Raw genomic sequence first — 13572 nt, forward strand, 5'->3', positions numbered from 1 at the left:
TAACTCAAGCTTCATCAAACCTGGGATACCCAAGCACACTCCTACATATGTACCCTCATGAACCGAGTTTTGACTAACACGCGCACACGTTGAAACAATTCCACCACGGTTTCACTTAAGTGCAACTCGCCGACCACCCACACGGTCAACACACACACACACACACACACACACACTTGACTCCCACACCAAATAGTTACACTTGTAGCACCATCCAAACGGATGTGTCCAATGGATGCACTACACTCCCTGCATTGTAAGACCAAGCGATTTCTACTTGATTTGACACTATTTTAACGTAATCATCTAATACTCTCTGATGCTAAGGAACTGGAAACGTCTTTAGAGGCCATTCAGTTTTCTTTAATCCAACCTTTGTGTAAATGAAGCTGTTATGTAAATGACTGTTGTCTAAATGAAGACATTGCCTTTTCAATGGAATCTGCCTGTTTTGTAAATATAATATAATTATAAAAAAAGCATTCTCAACCCATTTTACTTTTGTAATATGATATTTCAGGGTGGAACAGGATATTCAGTGTGTTCAAAAGTCTTTGTTAAAGTGTTATAAGCCATGAACCAAGCCAATCAGCTACAAGGTGAATCACAACACTACAAACTTTGATTTGAAGCGAAAAAGTAGTAGAAAACTGGACAAATATACAGTTAAAAGACTGTGTATTTAACAGCTTATGTATGTGTATATATATATATATATATATATATATACACAGTGAGGAAAATAAGTATTTGAACACCCTGCTATTTTGCAAGTTCTCCCACTTAGAAATCATGGAGGGGTCTGAAATTGTCATCGTAGGTGCATGTCCACTGTGAGAGACATAATCTAAAAAAAAAAATCCAGAAATCACAATGTATGATTTTTTAACTATTTATTTGTATGATACAGCTGCAAATAAGTATTTGAACACCTGAGAAAATCAGTGTTAATATTTGGTACAGTAGCCTTTGTTTGCAATTACAGAGGTCAAACGTTTCCTGTAGTTTTTCACCAGGTTTGCACACACTGCAGGAGGGATTTTGGCCCACTCCTCCACACAGATCTTCTCTAGATCAGTCAGGTTTCTGGGCTGTCGCTGAGAAACACGGAGTTTGAGCTCCCTCCAAAGATTCTCTATTGAGTTTAGGTCTGGAGACTGGCTAGGCCACGCCAGAACCTTGATATGCTTCTTACAGAGCCACTCCTTGGTTATCCTGGCTGTGTGCTTCGGGTCATTGTCATGTTGGAAGACCCAGCCTCGACCCATCTTCAATGCTCTAACTGAGGGAAGGAGGTTGTTCCCCAAAATCCCGCAATACATGGCCCCGGTCATCCTCTCCTTAATACAGTGCACCCCCAAAGCATGATGCTACCACCCCCATGCTTCACAGTAGGGATGGTGTTCTTGGGATGGTACTCATCATTCTTCCTCCAAACACGTTTAGTGGAATTATGACCAAAAAGTTCTATTTTGGTCTCATCTGACCACATGACTTTCTCCCATGACTCCTCTGGATCATCCAAATGGTCATTGGCAAACTTAAGACGGGCCTTGACATGTGCTGGTTTAAGCAGGGGAACCTTCCGTGCCATGCATGATTTCAAACCATGACATCTTAGTGTATTACCAACAGTAACCTTGGAAACGGTGGTCCCAGCTCTTTTCAGGTCATTGACCAGCTCCTCCCGTGTAGTTCTGGGCTGATTTCTCACCTTTCTTAGGATCATTGAGACCCCACGAGGTGAGATCTTGCATGGAGCCCCAGTCCGAGGGAGATTGACAGTCATGTTTAGCTTCTTCCATTTTCTAATGATTGCTCCAACAGTGGACCTTTTTTCACCAAGCTGCTTGGCAATTTCCCCGTAGCCCTTTCCAGCCTTGTGGAGGTGTACAATTTTGTCTCTAGTGTCTTTGGACAGCTCTTTGGTCTTGGCCATGTTAGTAGTTGGATTCTTACTGATTGTATGGGGTGGACAGGTGTCTTAATGCAGCTAATGACCTCAAACAGGTGCATCTAATTTAGGATAATAAATGGAGTGGAGGTGGACATTTTAAAGGCAGACTAACAGGTCTTTGAGGGTCAGAATTCTAGCTGATAGACAGGTGTTCAAATACTTATTTGCAGCTGTATCATACAAATAAATAGTTACAAAATCATATTTTGTGATTTCTGGATTTTTTTTTTAGATTATGTCTCTCACAGTGGACATGCACCTACGATGACAATTTCAGACCCCTCCATGATTTCTAAGTGGGAGAACTTGCTAAATAGCAGGGTGTTCAAATACTTATTTTCCTCACTGTATATAACGTCATTAGCAGTGCTTCATTGGAGTGGGCGGAGCTAAAGAGATCTTTTGGCTCTGATTGGTGGAATTTTCTTTTAAAACTAAGCTGAAATAACAGTAGGTCTTTCTTTAAAGGGTAAATTATTGTTAAAAATCAATTTCCATATGGAGAAATTTGACTTCCGGAACCTGACGGACTGACTGATTGATGTATTGACTCATTATTAAAATGTTGATTTCAAACAAAAAAAAGTTACGTTGTGCACCTTTCATATGGTTAATTTTCATCTCATGTTGACTTTAAAGTCCCCTTGTGGTGAAAATCAAGCTTTTAATGTTGTCCATATGTCTTATGTGGTGTTTTTAATATGCTTTAAGACAAACCATGTACAAATTCATAAGTCATTTAGCCTGGAAATCCAGACCCAAATCTGAAAGATTAATGGTCTGGCATCGACTAATGAAAATCGGCCAGCTCGAGGGGCGGCACCAAGCATGCATTTGAAAATCTCACTGCGCGCAATTGGATAACACTACAACCAATCACAACAAGCCCCATACGCTTAGCTACCAGCGGGGCTAACTGGTAGATTAGGCTCTTGCCGTATCTGGTCGACAAAACAGCAAAAACGTCCTTCTTGCAAAGGAACGAGTCGAGCGCCATCTTCTGTTCCTCTTTTAGATAAAAAGCCAAGTCTAACTCGTTCATTGTAGCAGCCAAAGCCGTTTCAAACAACTGGTGTTCATCCATAGCCATCTTGCAATGTTTACTAATGACTTTGACGTCACAGCGCTATCGTCATCTGTTTAGCTCGCCTCTGGCCCGCCTACATCAGATAACCCGATGTGATTGGTGCAGCTCGGATACTAGGGCATAGTTAATGAGCATCATTACTCGACCTCGATGAGCAAATTCAACTTGTGCTCTCACGAGAACTCTGGATTTCCAGGGTATAAGTCAACACCATTGCTGAGTATTTTCTCCTTAGAACTGCAGTGAATCTCTGAGCCGGTGTGAGTGAGTGGAGGCGGGGCTAATTTGCATATAGAACCGCGTATACTAAATGAAGCAAGGGTGTAAAGTTACATTCAAGCTATTTTAAGACTCAAGATTTTAAGAAAAAAAAAACTTTAATTTAATAAAATAATTTTGTTGATCAAAGATGAGTTTTAATGGATACAATTATTGAGGACAGGGGGACTTTAATAGGTTTGAGCGCAGTTGTTTTAATACACCACCAGGTGTCGCTGTTTTTCCTAAACTAGATCAAGACATCAGCGCAGATAAAACCACATCTCTAGGGCCATCGTAAGTAGCTCTCACTTTGGCTCTCTTTCTGGAGTGGGGTAAAGGGAAGGAACGAATATAAAGGACAAAAAGGATTACATAGCTGAAAGAACTGAGGGATGAGCAGAGGATGAGCGTGGATCATCTCTATTGTCAGTGGATGGAAAATATCCCTCTCTTTCCCCTCCTACTGTTGTTTTCTCGCTCTCCCGTCGAGCTTGTGTATTTGCTGTTTTGGCTTCCTGGAGAGAATGTGGAATGGAGAGAGGTTACCGCACCTGTGTGTGTGTGTGTGTGTGTGTGTGTTTGCGTGCGCGATGAAGAGAGTGACAAAAAGGAAAACGGGGGGAGATGGAGTGTGTTTGGGCATTAGCATGCTGAGAGTGTCAGCTCTCGATGTCCCTCTCTCCCCCTCTCCATCCCTCATTCTATCTCTCACTCACCAATCCCTCTCTCCTCAGTGTCCATGGCAATTATACCATCAAAACACTCCAGCCAAAGAGGATAATTGCAACCTGAGTACTGCGGAGAGACTGAGAGGGAGAGTGAGTGAAAGTGTGTGTGAGCGAGCGCGTTTTCTCGCGTCTGTGGTAGCTTATCTGTGTGCGGTTGAGAGCGAGTCGGTGCATTATATTGTATTCCTGAGGTTCTCCACCGCATTGTGAGAGTCATTTCGGTCAGAGATCAAAGAATATGTTTGCGGTGCTGAGAGAGGACAAGGACAATCCATTGAAGACACATGCACACACTCACGGTTTTAATAATGTGCATTACCGCAGTCAGTTTCCTGAAACTCAAGGTCAGAGGCAGAAACTCAAAACAGAGCTTCAGTAAAGAGGAGTTTTAGCTGAAAGCATGGTGAAACAGTGGCCATGGCTCAGCTGGATCCACAATCTAGTGGTGTGTCGGTTAAATTTAGTGCTCAAATTATATCGATATATGCCGATAGCTGATAAAATGCAGATTTTTACAGGATTCTCCATAAAATTCACAGGCCCAAAACAATATTTTTTATGGGTGGGGCCTGACAAAGTCCCTTGACATACATATACAATACCTTCCAAAAGTTTAGCTTCAGTAAGTAACTCAATCAATACTTTTATACAACAAGGATGCTTTAGATATGATTTATACAATATTTATATTTCAAATAAACACTCTTATTTTGAACTGTGACTCTAAAGACTGGAGTAATGATGCTGAAAATTCAGCTTTGCATCACAGGAATAAATGACATTTTGAAATCTATTCAAATCGAAAATATATAATTAAAGGTGGTATAGGTAATTTAAGAGAGGCTAGGAATAGCAGGCCAGTTTTGAAAGCATGAGATCCCACCCTCCCTTCAGAGCGTCTCTAAAGCCACGCCTCCTTCAAAACACATGAACGCACACAAACTAGCACAAAACATTAAAATAATATTGAACATAAACAACGTTTCGGGTGCGTTTCCCGAAAGCGTCGTTTGCTAATTATGGTTGCACGTTCCATTGAACTCTACTGGTAACGACAGAACTTGCGACCATCGTTGGCTTTGGGAAACGCACCCCTGTACGACTGCTGCGGGTTCATTTCGCCGTTGATAGTGTTGCCATTGAAACGCATAGATTCGAGTCACAAACCGCTCTGAGCATAACGTCACGGGTTTCCATCTCTTCCAAATTATGGTAGTTATGAACGCGGCATGTGCTCGTTGTCGGACATTTTATGGTCCTACGCCTTCCACAGACTAGATACATATACATTTAGACCACTTAACTTAGTGATTGCTATCATGTGAAGAGACTTTCAACCAGCATAACAACAAATCGCCTACCCTGCCTTTAACAAACTGAACCTTATTGTAAAGGTCACTGAAGATCTATTTGAAACCAGATAATGTGCATTATTATTTTTCATACTGACATAGGAGGAATGACCAATTCATTGCTCATCCTGCGCAGTTTTCATCCAATAATCTCAAAATATCTTCCATTTAATCAACTTGCCTGATGTTAAAATCCTCTCTTTTTCACGTATTATAAACACTCTCTCAACCTGGTTGTGTGTATTTGTCTTCCCTGGTGTTTTTTTTTTTTTTACGTCTTTGTGGTACTAATTCCCGAGGACTGGATTCATTATTCTGTCCCTTCAGATTGAATATCCTCTAGTTCAACTGCAGTTGTCACTCACTGTCTCTCCTCAGTCACCTTGCCCAAGGCTGAATGTGTGAGTGCTCTCTTCTCTCAAACACTCTTTCCCTCAGAGGCAGCCAATGGGCAAACACTTTGCCTGTCCATCGACCCCCTCAAAACGTCTATCTGCACTCCTGCTTTCTCTCTCTCTCTCTCTCTCTCTCCCCGCTGGATACCACATTTTCATTCCGTGCATATTACGGACTCATAATGCAATATGTTTGATCGTGACTCATTCAAATGAGACATTTTGATAAGTCTCCCACCGTTTGAAAGGATCGACATTCGTGTGGCATTTTTAAAACACTGCTCGCAAATGGCCACGTCCCTTTGGTGTATTTCATAGCTCTTTGTTAGAATTGCTCATGCATTTTAATATTGTTTGCTGTCAGTCATTTGGCTTCAGTTCAAAGCATTCAGTGTGAGTTGCTAATGTAGTTCAAAAAGCCTTTCAGCCTGACCTTACAAAAGGTGTGTGTGTGTGTGTGTGTGTGTGTGTTTACAGTGCAAATGGACTGTAAGGAATTAAGGAATTGTCGAATGCGGAATTTAACACTTCCGTTGCACACTTTTGTTACAGAGAAAAAAAAAAAGGATTTAGAAATAAAACAGAGGAACTATTAGCATCAACGCCACTTGTCAAAGTATGCGAGCATGTGCTAATGTCCCGTCTATCTATCCAATATCTGTAAACTACATTTCAATTACATTTGTTTATAGATCGCTCTGTGGTCGCAAGCACCTTTTATTAATAAGGCTTTGTGTCATATTTCTTGTTTCCATAACAACAGTAGCCACTGGTTATTGTGAACAGTTTGGTTGGTTGAGGGGTATTTCAGTGAAGTGGGGGAGAGAGGGAGTGATGGAAACAATGAAAGAGAGAGAAGGGGTGCTATGAAGAGGAGTGGAGGGACCGATAATCAGCTTTCACACGTTCAGGGGTGGAGGAGTCTCTGATTATGAAGAGCTTTATTGCTGCATTTTCATACCGGCCTTGGCATATACAGTCTCATAGGGGAAATGTGTAATAAAAAAATAAATAAAAATCATTAACGGAAGGTTTGACAGGAAACTCTGACATCCTGATAGCAGTGGTCTAAATATTAAAACATGTACATAAATCTTCTGTGGAAGTCGAAAAATCTCCGTCCAATCAATGCATTCGGTCCGAATGCAAAAATAGGATGTCCTATATCTGCCTGTCAAAATATGTATTTCCATACCTCCTCGCACAGACATCACACGTCATGATACGCCACAAACAAACAGCAGCCGCCTTTTACAGTTCCTCCTGAACCGAAACAACGAGCTCATGCTGCGTTCACTCCATGTTACCGTAATTATGAGATGGCAACCCGTGACGTTCTACCCGGAGCTGTTCACTTAGACTCAGATTTATGTTATGATTTATTTATATCAGGCTATTAAAACAATCGATTCTAAGTCAGAAGTATGTTTCGACAAAAATGTTATAATTGCAATAGGTTCTCCAACATACTAGTTAATCACTGCAGTCAGTGTTACTATACAGGTGAAACTCGAAAAATTCGAATATCGTGCAAAAGTTCATTTATTTCAGTAATTCAACTTAAAAGGTGAAATTAATGTATTATATAGACTCATTACATGCAACGTGAGATATACTTCAAGCCTTTATTGGTTATCATTTTGATGATTATGGCATACAGCTAATGAAAATCTTCAAAATTTCTGAGATTTTGGTGTTTTCATAAGCTGTAAGCCATAATCATCAAAATTATAACAAATAAAGGCTTGAAATATCTAACTTTGCATGTAATGAGTCTATATAATATTATAAAATTAAATTAGTCGGAAGAGATTTTTTTTTTTTTTTTTTTAAAGAATGTGTACAGAATTCCCATTAGAATTCTATCATCATTTGGAACCTCTCAGAACACATTCCAGTGCAAGCAAAACATTTAAAAAAGATTCCTCCAAGAACCAAATATGTTCCACCTAGAAAAACTAAATCTTAGAGCATTTTTTTTTATTTTTAAAAGTCCTATGGAATGTCGCGTCTTTATCAGAAACCTACTTGTTTTTGTTTTATTACGTTTCTTAAAAGTTTGGGGTTTGTTAAGATTTAGGCTATTCATGTTTTTGAAAAATGTCACCAAGGCTGCTTTTAATATAAAGATATATTGTGAAATATTACCAAATAAAATAAGTGTTTTAATATATTTTTTTTAATGTAATTTATTCCTGTGATGGTAAAGCTGAATTTTCAGCATCATTACTCCAGTCTTCAGTCACATGACCCTTCAGAAATCATTCCAAAATTCTGACTTGCTGCTCAAGAAACATTTCTGATTATTATCAATGTTAAAAGCAATTGTGCTGCTTTTTTTATTTTTTTTTAAGAGACTATTATAACTTTTTTTTGATGGATTGAACATTCTGTTTGATATAGATTTTGTCATTCTGATCAATTTAATGCATCCTTGCTAAACAAAAACATTCATTTATTTAACAACAAAAATAAATAAAATAAATAATAATAATTTGTTCTGACCCAAACTTTTGAGCGGTAATAATAAAGGGGCATTTTATCCCTTTGGGATAGTCCTGTTGGGAGCTATGTATCAGATCTACTGTTTGTTCAGAGCAAATTCTGTTTAGGCCTTTTTGGATTCACTTCCAGTCGGCTTTTTACATTGAATGAGATCCTTATCGATTATTAATTTTACATTTATTTAAATTGTAAATCTTAACAAGAACGGTTACAACTATAGTGTATAAAAAGAGTCACAATGATACACCATATGTACATCAGATTATAGATTATTTTAGTAAATCTGGTCGTTTTTGATTGGCGGAGGCTCATAACCAAGTAGTTACCCCACGTGGAGAGAGAGAGAGAGAGAGAGAGAGAGAGAGGTGTTTATGTGTGCGCGGGGCAGCGTACGGACATCCCTCCCTCTCTCACGCCTCGCCTCGACGCCCACTGGCTGATCACCACGCGATAGTGTGCGCGAGGATGAGAGATGGACAGCGCGAGGCAGGAGCGACAGCAATAACAGGAAACTCGGTGGCGCGTTTGACGCTGATGCTCCCGGTGACCAACGCACACCTCGACAAGACCGACATATAATACGATAGGAAAGTGACCGACCGGGGGATGCGTTTTAACTGACTCTTTTGTAAGTTTTTAAACATATTTTACCTTTCTTTTTACCTTAGGGACATCCGCGTATTTGGTTGTCCTTGTCAAATGCGGCTCATCTATTTATTTGTTAATGAATCTGCGACACACACACGCGCGCGCGCAGAGTTTACAAATGTCCGCTCGTGCGCCGGTATTCGAGCAGGAGCGAAATCTGTCTTCATAACAAATAACAAGAAAACTTTGACGTGAACTCTGCGATATTATTCACGGCGAGTTGGTAAGTGTGTGAGTAATTAAGGCAAATCAATTTCTATAATTTATCCGTGAGGGTGTTGTCCTTCCATCTGGTAAATGTTTTTTTTTTTCCATGGCAGTTAAACGGCTTTAAATTCGAGCTATAATCTGATGACATCTGTGGCATTTGTGCCAATGAGGGAAAGGCGAAAACGTCAGGAGAGTAATTTCCATTAATCTGATTTTAGGATAAATGAGTTATGTAGCCTATGTATCTATCTATCTATCTATCTATCTATCCGTATGTCTATCACTCTATCTATCTATCTGTATGTCTATCACTCTATCTATCTATCTGTCTGTATGTCTATCTCAAAACTATTTAGTAGTACTAAAAGGTCTGAATTAAGTAAAAATGCAGATTCAGAGCTTTGGGACTATAGTAATCTCATTAAAATATTTACTGTCTCACCATCCATGTATTTGTGTTGAGTGTGTGTGTGTGTGTGTGTGAGAGAGAGAGGGAAAGAAGGATGAGCGCAATAGAGTCAACAGTCTGAACAAACACAGGGTACAGCTGTCAGCGGATAGATAACGCACACATGCAGAGAGGGAAAAAAAAGAGACTATGATGATGCCGATAACAATGAGAGGATTATGAGCAATTTTAAAACCGATCCAAATAGCTGCGTGTGTATTCGTCTATGATTCTGTATTTATTCACAGCAAATTGTGCTCTCTTTAAAGATCCTGAAACCAGATCAGAACGGAAAAGGGGGCTATGGATTCCCCTTCGGATCGATTTCATCAGCAGCCTTCCCAGATGTGTCCCTTCGAACTGTATCACAGCCTGCCAGATTCAAACCCCTCAAGCCACCGATTTTCCCCCGGCAGCCTGTCTTCCCACCCGCTCTTCTCCCCTCTCATGCATCCCAACAGTGCGTCCCAAAGGTGGGGTAGTTTCCGTCAGCGTCCGGGCTTGTTCCCTGGGCTTTTGGTAGATGATGATATAAGGGAGGAGGATGTGTTTGGGAAGAGGGAGTTTGCAACCCCATCATCTCAGCGCTGTCATGGAGAACGGGGACAGAGCTCGGCTCCCGACCCTGGCGAATGGGGGCAGGATTTCGCGAGGGTTAAGAGACCCAGGATGGACTCGGCAGCTCGAATCGAAGAAGAAACGGGGAGGGAAGGGAAGAGAGGGAGGAAGAGTAGAGCTTCGGTTAGAATGGGTGAGAGGAAGGGAGAGAAACCAGGGAACAGGAGGGAAAGCAGGGAAGGCAGAAAGCGACAGCGACAAGAACTGAAGCTTCAGCTGGAGGAAACCAGAGGGAAACTTCTCGAACTCCAGCGCAAGGTGTGGAGAGTTTACGGAGGCCAGGCGGATGACGAGAAAGGAGGCGATGAGGAACAAGAGAACGGAGCGATTAATCTCGATGAGGTTGCGGAGATGTTTTCCGACAGCGACGATCCACTCATCAGCAGTGGGTTTTCTCCTCCGCGCTGTTCGTCTAAGAAAAACAACGAAACCAACGGGAATGGCAACGCCGAGATATTTCCAGAGACCTCCGTGGACTTGGACTTGGAGTTAAATGGCGATCAGGTTTGGCTGGGATGCAGTTTGGTCCGGGGCGAGTGGGAGAGCGCAGAAGGAGGGCAGAAGTTTGCTCAAGCTCTGAAGCAGGAGCTCGCAAATGTCGTGGCTCAAGTTATCGACAGAGTTGTCCGTCTCTATGCCGAAACCGACGCCTCGACAGTCACATCCGCAACTGTTTCCCAAGAAACCAGCATGCCGTTGGATTTAAACTCAGACAGGAGGGCGAGACCTCATGCGGTTGAGCAGGTGGAAGCGTTGCCACTTGTCACAAAGAGTCCTCAAGACAAGAGGGCGCCTATCGCTCAAAGTGTCCTCCTCCCTCAAGCCAATCCCAGCCTCCCTCCGCTATCCCAGCCCCCTCTCCCGGCACTTTTACCCCCCAGGAGCAAGGACCACTTCTTGCCCTCTTATCCCCCGGACAACCCCGTTCCCTTGCCCCTTCTTCACTACACCATGCAGAATCTCTTCGCCCGCTCCCTCTCCAGTTTGCCTCTTCATAAAGACTGCCTGTCTGAATCTTTCATGGACTTCCGTTCACACAACTCTGCGTTCCCACCCCTCCCGTTGTTGGGTCAGCTAGAGCCCTCTCCGTCGGATAGAGCGAGAGAAGGGGGGATGAGGGGAGGCGGAGCAGGAGGGGGGGATGGAGGAGATGCAGCTCTCTATCTCGCCGCTGGATCAATATCCTTTTATTTGAGAAAATTACGGAAAATAAATATATTTACGCAACCGTTCAAAAGTTGGGGGTCAGTTTTAAAAAGAAATGAATACATTTATTAATGTTAAACTGTTCAAAATTGAACAATAAAACACTTTTTTGAATAAAAACAACACTTTTGTTTTCAACACAAATCAGCATATAAGAATGATTTCTGAAGGATCATGTGACACTGAAGACTGGAGTAATGATGCTGATAATTCACAAGAATAAATGACATTTTAAACTATTTTCAAATAGAAAACTGTTGTGCTAAATACACAATTTTTACTGTATTTTTGGGGAGGAGCATAAGAGACTTCTTACAGACCCAAAATGATTGAACGGTAGTGGATATTATACATACAACTATATAAATGTATTTGTGCTGCTATCAAACATTCCTTAACCATCTACACTCTCAGGAAGGTCTCTCTCCGTGCCACCTGAAGAAAGCCAAACTCATGTTCTTCTACGCACGCTACCCCAGCTCCAGCACTCTCAAGACATATTTCCCTGATGTCAAAGTGAGCATCATTCAGATATCCTAAACACAAAGTAGAATAGCTTTTGTGTGCATATCTTGCACAAATGATATGGGCTAATGACTTATTGAATAAAGTTACACTGACCTATATACAGCAGTCTGACATGGTTTCCCTTTGAAACGGTTTTAATCAATTGGAGCAGTCAGAAAATGTTCCTATATTTATGAGTCCATGTCAATGGATTTTTCAACGGGATCATATGTGTTATAATAAAGCTTTGTCCGTATGTGATTAAACATCACAGAATGTCTCCAAAAAACAAAAAAACAAAAATGTTTAATGCTGACCTACATTCATTACAGGGCCTCTTTTTGAAATGATGCTAGAATTAACTTGGCTTTTCTTTCACAGTTCAATCGCTGTGTCACTTCCCAGCTGATTAAGTGGTTCAGTAACTTCCGGGAGTTCTTCTACATCCAGATGGAGCGCTTTGCCCGCCAGGCGGCCAGAGAGGGGCCTACATCTGCCAGGGAAAGATCACTCCGCCTGGGCAGAGACACCGAGCTTTACCGCATTCTCAACATGCACTACAATAAGAGCAATGATTACCAGGTCAGTGTGCGCAAAGCAATCTGTGTGCTGCGTGAAACCGTTCAATTACGTGTTTAAACGTCATTTCTGCTTTCTAGGTTCCTGAGAGGTTTGTGGAGATATCCGAGATTGCCCTGAGGGAGTTTTTCTCTGCCATACAGAGTGGTCGGGATACTGACCCGTGCTGGAAGAAGGCCATCTACAAGATCATCTGTAAATTAGACAGCCCGGTGCCTGACAGCTTCCGTCTGCCCGGCTGCCCTACAGACACTTACCGCATGGGTTAAATCGAGTTCATCGCACACATGCACGGCCTCAGAAAACACAGAGATTGCGCACAGATTGATATCATAAGTGTGCAAGAATGTTTAACAATTTGAATCCGTGGCAAAGAACCAAGAAGAAAGTGTACAAAATGATGCTGTAAAGGTCGAGAACACTAAACAAGTGTTTTATTATTATCATCATCATCATCATCATCATGATGCTCAAAAGTATTATTTGTTTAAACATTATCTGATTAACACTTCTGCTTTAGTCAAGCATTATTACACTTAGCACTGAAAAACGCTCTGAATTTATGAAAACAAAAAAAAAATTGTTCTCAATTTTATTCGCTGTTACATTAAGGCTCATTAATTTATCTAAAAATGCAGGCCTGGTTGGCCTTTGACCTTTTTATATTACTTGTTACTCGTTATATAATGTTGTTGAGTTTCTGTATATTCGTGGTGTCGTGTAATAAAATGAGTCAAAACAAACTTTCCTCTCAGTCAATGCTACAAATTAGTGCCACAGTTTAAACGCTTATTTTTAAACACATATGCAGTCTTACATGACATATATGTTGGCTGAGTACATTAAATAACATGAACATTTCATATGGTCAACTGAGGGAGGGTAAGGAGACCCTGGCTCTCAAACTAAGAAATCGTGACAGTTACTTAACCTCATACTAAGCTCGAACACCTGACAGCACGAGTCTATACACAGTGGAATGGGCTTCTATTGCGGTCAATACAGATGGTCCTAGACATGGTTGGGGGTAAGGAATTACGTAATCAGATAACTTTTTTCAAGTAACTAGTA

The 13572-nt window shown here is 41.2% G+C and overlaps 1 protein-coding gene across 3 annotated transcripts; it reads left to right on the forward strand.

Annotated features, from left to right (window-relative positions):
- Window positions 1-8621: 8621 nt before the first annotated feature.
- Window positions 8622-13236, forward strand: prox3 (prospero homeobox 3). Of its 3 annotated transcripts, XM_084403691.1 has the most exons (6): window positions 8747-9156; window positions 9254-9336; window positions 9861-11388; window positions 11824-11931; window positions 12304-12504; window positions 12582-13236. In XM_084403691.1, exons 3-6 carry the CDS (start codon window positions 9895-9897, stop codon window positions 12768-12770), a joined length of 1992 nt encoding a protein of 663 aa, XP_084259817.1. In that variant the 5' UTR covers window positions 8747-9156; window positions 9254-9336; window positions 9861-9894; the 3' UTR covers window positions 12771-13236. The 3 variants fall into 3 exon arrangements, with proteins under 3 accessions (XP_084259816.1, XP_084259817.1, XP_084259818.1); XM_084403690.1 differs by lacking the exon at window positions 9254-9336 and having other exon boundaries at window positions 8622-8913; XM_084403692.1 differs by lacking the exon at window positions 9254-9336 and having other exon boundaries at window positions 8753-9156.
- The last annotated feature ends 336 nt before the right edge of the window (window positions 13237-13572 follow it).

The sequence above is a fragment of the Rutilus rutilus genome (genome assembly GCF_951802725.1).
Source record: "Rutilus rutilus genome assembly, chromosome: 3".
In the NCBI taxonomy this organism is placed as follows: Eukaryota; Metazoa; Chordata; class Actinopteri; order Cypriniformes; family Leuciscidae; genus Rutilus; species Rutilus rutilus.